The sequence below is a fragment of the Eurosta solidaginis genome, chromosome 4 (genome assembly GCF_040869045.1).
Source record: "Eurosta solidaginis isolate ZX-2024a chromosome 4, ASM4086904v1, whole genome shotgun sequence".
Lineage (NCBI taxonomy): Eukaryota > Metazoa > Arthropoda > Insecta > Diptera > Tephritidae > Eurosta > Eurosta solidaginis.
In genome coordinates, this window is record NC_090322.1 from 15,662,131 (window position 1) to 15,671,383 (window position 9,253).

Sequence of the window (9,253 nt, forward strand, 5' to 3'; positions counted from 1 at the left end):
CGGTCTACTGCCTTCGATTTTGTGGTCTTTGTCGACTCTCTTCCACCAGCACTAGTTAATTATTGAACCCCTTATCAGAGCAGAAGTTGAGTGGCACATTCTTGTTCCTACATATATCGCATAATCTTTTTTTGTGTCGATCTTGATGTCATGGTCAATTAAGAAGTCCACTCCAATATGACTTCATCTCTGTCACTATGAAATTGTGTAGCACCGTGACTTTCTTAATAACGACTTCAAATGCCACTTCTCCCTGGACTTGGTTGTACTCACCGGTAACCGACGCAATCTTGTGTTTAAAACCACCCACTGCGCGGGATTGTCATCTCTAAAATGCAATCTCTTGTTCTTGAACTTACAAAAACCCCTTAGTAATTTAAAATGTGGAACTTTTTTATCAGATAGACATATCTTTATATACACTTGTACAATATTGACACATTTAGGGCCCTGGTTTATTGAATTGGAATAAAATTTGGCACCAAAGTGTCGGTGATAACAGCACCGCAGAGCCGATAACTTTTATGGAAAACTTTATATAGGTAGACTTGTTTCTGTCACTTGTATGGATATGTAGGATTTGATCAGGAGATTTACTGTTGATATGCCTGGCACATATACTATTAGTGCTGTTCGGTTCTTATCTGTCACTCACCTCTTATATTGTGCCGTCTAAAAACAGTTAATTGCACTTCACCGGCCACTGTAAGCTCAGTGCGATATCAGACGCGAAAACGTTAGTGGTGCATACGGGCGAGCAAAGGGAAAAGAGAATTATAAAATAAGTAAATAAGTCGAAAACTATTTAAAAAAAAAAACAGTGCTTATAAAATCGACCAATTAAAACAAGTGCCAAAATGGGCAACCGAAGCTCTCAAAGGACGAAAGACAACACAAGCCTCTTTAAAGTTGATATTTCGTCAAATGATCAATCAGATATTAGCAATATATTATACGATGACAGTAATAGCTGTTTATTGGCAGTACAATTCAATAATAAGGTATGCTCGATTGATTTAGAGAGAAAATGTATTGAAATAGAGTAAGAAGGTGGGGGAAAAGGAGTCAGACCGAAAAAAATTGTCGAAAGCGTAGTGAGGGAAAGACAAAAAAATATGCATTTACTGAATTCCTAAAACCGTGTGAACTGCTCACCCAAATGATGTGGGTGTGTAATGTCACTGATCAAGCTCCGTTGAACGAGCCTAAAAATATTCCACACAATTTAGATTAAAACATAAGCAACAAAAAGGCAATACTAAGAGAAAAATTACAAAGCGTGCAGCTTGTCATTCATAAGGCTGAGTGGATAGAGGAATCTGCCTTTACACCAGTATGAATGTAGGAGATTTCGTGCTCAAAAAGCAGCTCCCACAAAGCTCGCTGATGAGGAAGTGAAACTCAGAAACATGTCCTGGTGTGTATCGCCTTATGAAAATTTTGCAATTTTTCTCTAATATCCATAACAAAAAAAATTGTTTAAAGCAACATGAACCTGTCTAGCTAATTAAATTACCCACACTAGTCCAACACAAAATTAGCACTAGGAAGTTGTTCAGCCGATCTACAAGGGTCTTCTCCAGCGGCGGCTTTAAGAGGCTTCGTCTGCAATCATCCTATTGATAAAACTGTAGGAAGTGTAACTGATGGAACCGCGAGGGCGTACTTGTTTAGGCACACCAACCTATTTTACGGAATATAGGGATGGGTTAATTTAGAATGGTAGAGAAGAAAGTAAATTAAGTGGGTTTATGATATGGCTGTCGAACTTTATACCTGTGAAGAGTTCACTAAAACTAGTGACGACATTCCGAGTGATGCAATTTCAGCCTCAAATAAAAACATGAGAGCTGAACTTTCTCAGCCTAACGGGGATTCAAAGTGGGCATGGGCATTTGGCAACAGAGAGAAGAGCGGTTCAGAGGCCAATACGAATGGGAATAACGCTTTACTGCGTACAATGATTTCCGAAACATCAATTAGGGATAACACAGTGCAGATTAGGACCGCAAAGTATGTTCGCAGGGTGGGTGTCCTCTCACCCTTGCTATAGAGCCCAATAAGAGATGAAGTTCTATAAAGGCTCACAGAGAACGGAAAACGCTGTCAGGGGTACGCGAACTATATTGTCATAATTGCAAGGGGCAAATTTAAGAACACCCTTTGTGATATATTGCAAAGGGCTTTGAGGTTAACAAAATAATAGTGCACGGAGGTAGGTTTGAGTATCAACCCTAACCAGACGGCTATCGTTCCCTTTACCAGAAGAGAACACTGGACGGATGAAGTACGATTGGAACATGTGACCGAGATGAAATACTTGGGAGTCATTTTCGACTCGAAGCACGTCGACAACATTCTACCAAAGGCGAGGGGAGCAATAATGGTGTGCAGACGCTTGCAGGAAAGTCCTGGGGGATGCAGCCCTAAACCCCTAATGTAGATGTACACCATGAGAGTAAGACCCATCATAATGTATAGAGCAGTTGCGTGGACACCAAGAGAAATTCTAATGTCTATAAAAAAATCACTGACCAACCTCCAACGCCTGGCGTGTGTACATTGCGAGAGCCAAGCGCACATGTCCAATAATGGCAACAGAGGTGCTGTTCGACATAGTGATTGAGCATGCGGCCAGGCGCACACTGGTAAACATTGCTTAGCAGGGCTCTGTAGAGGTAAAGTGATATAGTCCCGGAATATAAAGTTAATAAAAGGGCAAATATCACACATCCAGCTTCTCAGAGTAATACTAGTAGCAGATTAGGTTTGAAAAGCATTTAAGTATAGAGCTGGGAAACAAACGTTACGTGGGACACTACCCAAATAGAACATCTTCACGAGAAACAGAGTCACATAAGGAACATCGATGGCCCAAAGAGACGAAAGGGCATCGGAGCGGTGAGCTACGGCTCCAGAACTATGGCATCCATGGCCCTCAGACATTGTCCGAGCATTTTTCAGCCCATTTTGTGTGTTGTAATGAGATCAACATGCAACGAAGCTAAACAAATGAGAGAATTGTTATACTCAGCGCCAGTCAGGCCGCGCTCGAGGCAATGACGTCAATTGAGACTAGATTATCAACAGTCCTTGAGTGCTTGGAGAGATTGAATTGTTTGGCGTTTTAGTTTGGCTTAGGTACCAGGGTGGATGGGAACGAGGAGGCGCACGGACTGCTCAGAAAGGCAGCGGTTGAAAGACCTATAGGATCTTAGCCCATCATGGCGATAGATAAGAGAAGAATTCAAGCAGTAGGAGAGAGAACGACACTGACGTAAAATTCCATAGCTCCAGCAAGAAAATCCACTGATAGGAGGAATTAACATATAACAGGCATGCTCACAGGTCACTGCAGACTAAATAGCCACATATAAAAGTAGGCACATGGTCCAATAACCTATGTCGTTGCTGTGACAGCGAGGATAAAACTGCAGAACACATCCTTCCCGGAAGCGCCTCAGTCGCTAAACTAAGACTAATGATCCTTGGATCGCTTAACTGAGAAAGTTAGCATATACACTCACTGAAGCCGTACACCACACTGGACTTCCTCAGGAAGTTTGGCTTGGATGAGGTCCTGTGAAGTGAATGAGGGCACAGCAGCTTAAATAAATGTTGACCTCTTCCGAAATATTAACATTTACTATCTCTTTCAGCATTCCATAACAGTGCTTAAATACAGCTGCTCCAAAGATGAGTGGACACCTTGTCACACTATACCGATGAAGGGACTCTATCGCACAGCAATAGTAAAAAACTTTTTATGCTTTCACGATTGGTTACAAGGCGTGCGTATTTGTTGTTATGACATAACAACGCGAGCTATACGTACCGTCATGCCATTGAAGGAAGACCAACCATATTGGAGTTGTCATTGCCTTGCTGAGTTTCAGGATTGTCTCTATTTGATAGGCGCTGATGTTGAAGATGATCGACGTGTCTATTGGTAAGTTTTCGTTCGTGAATTTTATATTAAACAAGTAAGGAAGGTTAAGTTCGGGCGTAACCGAACATTACATACTCAGTTGAGAGCTATGGTGACAACATAAGGGAAAATAACCATGTAGGAAAATGAACCGAGGGAAACCCTGGAATGACATGGGTATGACATGTGTATCAAATGAAAGGCATTAAAGAGTATTTTATGAGGGAGTGGGCCATAGTTCTATAGGTGGACGCCATTTAGGGATATAGCCATAAAGGTGGATCAGGGTTGACTCTAGAATGCGTTTGTACGATATGGGTATCAAATGAAAGGTATTAATGAGAATTTTAAAAGGGCGTGGACCTAAGTTCTATAGATGGACGCCTTTTCGAGATATCGCCGTAGAGATGGACCAGGGGTGACTCTAGAATGCGTTTGTACGATATGGGTATCAAATGAAAGGTTTTAAAGAGCATTTTAAAAGGGAGTGGGCCTTCGTTTTATAGGTGTTCGCCTTTTCGAGATATCGCCATAAAGGTGGACCAGGGGTGACTTTAGAATTTGTTTGTACGATATGGTTATCAAATGAAAGGTGTTAATGAGTATTTTAAAAGGGAGTAATCCTTAGTTCCATAGGTGGACGCCGTTTCGAGATATCGCCATAAAGGTGGGCCAGGGGTGACTCTAGAATTCGTTTGTGCAATATGGGTATCAAACGAAAGCAGTTAATAAGTATTTTAAAAGGGAGTGGGCCTTCGTTCTATAGGTGTTCGCCTTTTCGAAATATCGCCATAAAGTTGGACCAGGGGTGACTCTAGAATGAGTTTGTACGATATGGGTATCAAATTAAAGGTATTAATGAGAGTTTTAAAAGGGAGTGGTGGTAGTTGTATATGTGAAGGCGTTTTCCAGATATCGACCAAAATGTGGACCAGGGTGACCCAGAACATCATCTGTTGGATACCGCTAATTTATTTATATATGTAATACCTGCCAAGATTTTAAGGGTTTTTTATTTCGCCCTGCAGAACTTTTTGATTTTCTTCTACTTAATATGGTAGGTGTCACAACCATTTTATAAAGTTTTTCCTAAAGTTATATTTCGCGTCAATAAAGCAATCCAATTACCTTACCATATTTCATCCCTTTTTTCGTATTTGGTATAGAATTATGGCATTTTTTTCATTTTTCGTAATTTTCGATATCGAAAAAGTGGGCGTGGTCATAGTCGGATTTCGTTCATTTTTCATGCCAAGATAAAGTGAGTTCAGATAAGTACGTGAACTGAGTTTAGTAAAGATATATCGATTTTTGCTCAAGTTATCGTGTTAACGGCCATGCGGAAGGACAGACGGACGACTGTGTATAAAAACTGGGCGTGACATCAACCGATTTCGTCCATTTTCACCGAAAACAGTTAACGGCATAAAATCTATGCCCCTACCAAATTTCAAAAGGATTGGTTAATTTTTGTTCGACTTATGGCGTTAAAAGTATCCTAGACAAATTACATGAAAAAGGGCGGAGCCACGCCCATTTTTAAATTTTCTTTTATTTTTGTATTTTGTTTGCACCATATCATTACTGGAGTTGAATCTTGACATAATTTACTTATATACTGTAAAGATATTAAATTTTTTGTTAACATTTTACTTTCAAAAAAAATTTTTTTTAAAAGTGGGCGTGGTCCTTCTCCGATTTTGCTAATTTTTATTAAGCGTACATATAGTAATAAGAGTAACGTTCCTGCCAAATTTCACCATGATATCTTCAACGACTGCCAAATTACAGCTTGCAAAAGTTTTAAATTACCTTCTTTTAAAAGTGGGCGGTGCCACGCCCATTGTCCAAGATTTTACTAATTTTCTATTTTGCGTCATAAGTTCAACTCATCTACCAAGTTTCGTCGCTTTATCGGTCTTTTGTAATGAATTATCGCACTTTTTCGGTTTTTCGAAATTTTCGATATCGAAAAAGTGGGCGTGGTTATGGTCCGATATCGTTCATTTTAAATAGCGATCTGAGATGAGTGCTCAGGAGATACATACCAAATTTCATCAAGATACCTCAAAATTTACTCAAGTTATCGTGTTAACGGACGGACGGACGGACGGACGGACGGACATGGCTCAATCAAATTTTTTTTCGATCCTGATTATTTTGATATATGGAAGTCTATATCTATCTGGATTCCTTTATATATGTACAACCAACCGTTATCCAATCAAACTTAATATACTCTGTGAGCTCTGCTCAACTGAGTATAAAAATTGTATTTTCCATCTTCATCTGCTATAGCTGGAATCCCACCAATGATGTTGTCACCTTAATACCCCTTTTGATAACGGGTCGCACGAGAGCTGCGTGCTTGAAGCATGGCGGATATTTGTATGTTGTTGGCGGTCAGGTTGGTAGCATCGGCAGTTTTCGTGATACAAATTCAGTGGAACGTTTTAATCCGCGCAAAAATCGTTGGGAGCTTTGTGCTCCGATGGAAGTAGCGCGTGGTGTACTAGCGGTAAGAGTGAAAGCTTCTTTGATTTTCTGCATAACAGCACTTGTTTTCTTCTTCATCTATTACAGTTAGCCTCTGCAGGTTATTATATTTATGCATTAGGCGGTGACTGCAGGGACATACCAACAAATATAGTGGAACGGTACGATACGCGCGATAATCAGTGGACTCAGGTTTGGTTAAATGTATTTTTTTTTTATGAAGTGTAACTTTTTCATGAAAGTGGATGACTGTCACACTAGAGAGCGAATAGTTATAGTCCTTCTAGAGCTGTACTACTTATAAGCGCTTTCTTGAGGGATCCAGCGATATTTGATAGAACTCACAGGGGATGCCATCAGCAAGAAATCAAAATAAACTAAGTTTTTTCGTTTGACGAGGAATCACTTTAATCCCTACGCCTTTAATATTTATCACACTAGATCATTTACCATAGCTATTGATCTTAAGATTGGCCATTCGTTTATGATCCCTATTTATTGATCTATGATATTTGATCTTAGCGCAGTGATATTAAGTCATTTGATCTCTAATCTACGATCTGTGATATTTAACTTGTTTGCATGATCTAGACTTACGGTCTATGGTTTTTAATCCCTGATATGTGATCTTTGATCTTTCTTTGATAAAAAATCTATGACCTTGCTCATTTATATATGAGTTGTGATCTGTGATTTTTGATATATCATGTTCGCTCATTGATCCTCGGTCTATTAATATTTAATCACCGATCATTGATCTTCGATTGTTGAATTTTAATCTTTGGTGCCCCACGTTTAATCAGAGATCAATGATTTTTGATATTTTTTTAATCTTTCAGCATGGTGTGTTGACTTTTGGTCTTTGATCACTGATGATCGTTTTTTGATCTGTTTGATCCTTAATTAAGGATAGGTTGAACTGGTTTGATCGTCAGTTGTTTCATTTTTAATTTCTGATACTTTCAGCCGTTGACCTTGAGCTACATTCTCTTATCTTGATCCTTATTGACCTAGTGTTGACTTTTGGTCTTTGATCACTGATGATCGTTCTTTGATCTGTTTGATCGTTAATTTAGGATAGGTTGAACTGGTTTGATCGTCAGTTGTTTCATTTTTAATTTCTGATACTTTCAGCCGTTGACCTTGAGCTACATTCTCTTATCTTGATCCTCATTAACTTAGTGTTGACTTTTGGTCTTTGATCACTGATGATCGTTCTTTGATCTGTTTGATCGTTAAGTTAGGTTAGGTTGAACTGGTTTGATCGTTAGTCGTTTCATTTTTAATTTCTGATACTTTCAGTCGTTAACCTTGAGCTACATTCTCTTATCTTGATCCTCAGTTTTGATACTTAGTTTTTTTTTTCTCTTCCACCTTCCCCTTTCATCTAATATACATTTTAACTCGCTTCTTTTCCCCATACCTTTCAGATGGCCCCACTGCTAGTACCAAAATGTTTTGCCGGCACTGTTTATTTCAATAGTCGCCTAATGGCCTGTGGCAGCTTCGGCACTAGTGAAGACTGTTCCATCATAGAGGAATTCGATGAAACGACGAACAAATGGTGTCGAAAAAATAATATGCCAACCGAAGGTCCGTTCTCATATGTTTTAGCAACGCCGGAATGGACTAGGCAATTGGAGTCGCTTGATGATGTTTAAAGGAAGTATTCACAATAATTTGTATATTAGATTTAAAAAAAAAATAGTAGAAATAAAAAAAGCAATGGAGAAAAAAGTAAAAGTATTAAATCTTTTATAAACATAAGTAAACTGAAAGTCAAGAAAAAAATGTCTGAATTTTTTAAAGAGGGATTAATTTTTTTTTTTTTTGATCAAGGGAGAGGATAAAATATTATCTTCTCAAGAACTTTTGATGGCCTATTTTTAAATTTTTTATATTTAAAATTTTTTGTTTTTTTTTTTAATTTTTTTTTTATAATTTTTAAATGTTTTAAAAACTTTTTTGATCAGTTTAACATATTAAATTTTCCTCTTTTTATACATATATGTGCTATATAAGTAAAATAATTTTTTTATTGTTTTTGCTTATTAAAGGCTATGTGAAAGAATTATTTTTTAAGCACATTTCGTAGCTTATTTGTCTAAATTTTTTTTTTTAACTTAAAAAAAGTTTTTTTTTGTTTATATTTTTTAAATCGGAGGAGCCTCCTCCGCCAAAGGGATGAAGAATTTGGTGACCGAACTGGAAACTATATGATGGGATGTTATCTAGAGACCTACCGACACTATCCACTCATCAACGGATGAGCTGGTGGGTCTGATAGCAACCTTTAAATCGGCACTCTCAAATGCCCTAGAACAGGTTTGTCCAGTGTCAAAACCACAGGGTAAGCATTAACTACACTGTTGGTCCCATGACTTGCAATCACTCCGTAAATAAATAAATAAAATAAATCCTGTAAAGGAAAGCTCAACAATAAATAAAATAAATCTTGTAAAGGAAAGCTCAACAGAGACAAAAGACTCGATAATAAGTCACAATGGCTAGAACAGAAAAACTAAGGACATACAAGCAATTTCTGAGGCAGGCGAAGAGAAATTCGTGTAGAAATTTCTGCACTGAATTCGAACGTATCGTTGACACATCCAGGCTACGAATCATGCTTTCATAGACGCTAACAGATGTTAGCTATCTGCGAAGGCCTAAGGATACCTGGACCAGCACCGAAGGGGAAACCGAAGAGCTGCTCCTGGACACATATTTTCCGTGTAACATGCTTGACCCACCTGAAGCACCTGCAACAAATCATGCGGAATATGGCCATCAACTAATTTTTGATTTGGAGATATCAGCTAACTGGCTGCG

The 9,253-nt window shown here is 38.5% G+C and overlaps 1 protein-coding gene across 1 annotated transcript; it reads left to right on the forward strand.

The window, feature by feature from the left end:
* The first annotated feature begins 730 nt into the window (after nt 1-730).
* On the forward strand, nt 731-8,109 carry LOC137247666 (kelch-like protein 1). The gene is made up of 5 exons (XM_067778636.1): nt 731-1,001; nt 3,660-3,949; nt 6,227-6,446; nt 6,512-6,616; nt 7,855-8,109. Exons 1-5 carry the CDS (start codon nt 858-860, stop codon nt 8,083-8,085), a joined length of 990 nt encoding a protein of 329 aa, XP_067634737.1. The 5' UTR covers nt 731-857; the 3' UTR covers nt 8,086-8,109.
* The last annotated feature ends 1,144 nt before the right edge of the window (nt 8,110-9,253 follow it).

Excerpts from the sequence above, each read along its gene's own strand:
- LOC137247666 (XM_067778636.1), top strand. The coding sequence starts at position 858 with ATGGGCAACCGAAGCTCTCAAAGGACGAAAGACAACACAAGCCTCTTT. Across the intron at positions 1,002-3,659 it reads CAGTACAATTCAATAATAAG|CATTCCATAACAGTGCTTAA; the intron begins GTATGCTCGATT and ends TATCTCTTTCAG. Across the intron at positions 6,447-6,511 it reads TAGCGCGTGGTGTACTAGCG|TTAGCCTCTGCAGGTTATTA; the intron begins GTAAGAGTGAAA and ends CATCTATTACAG.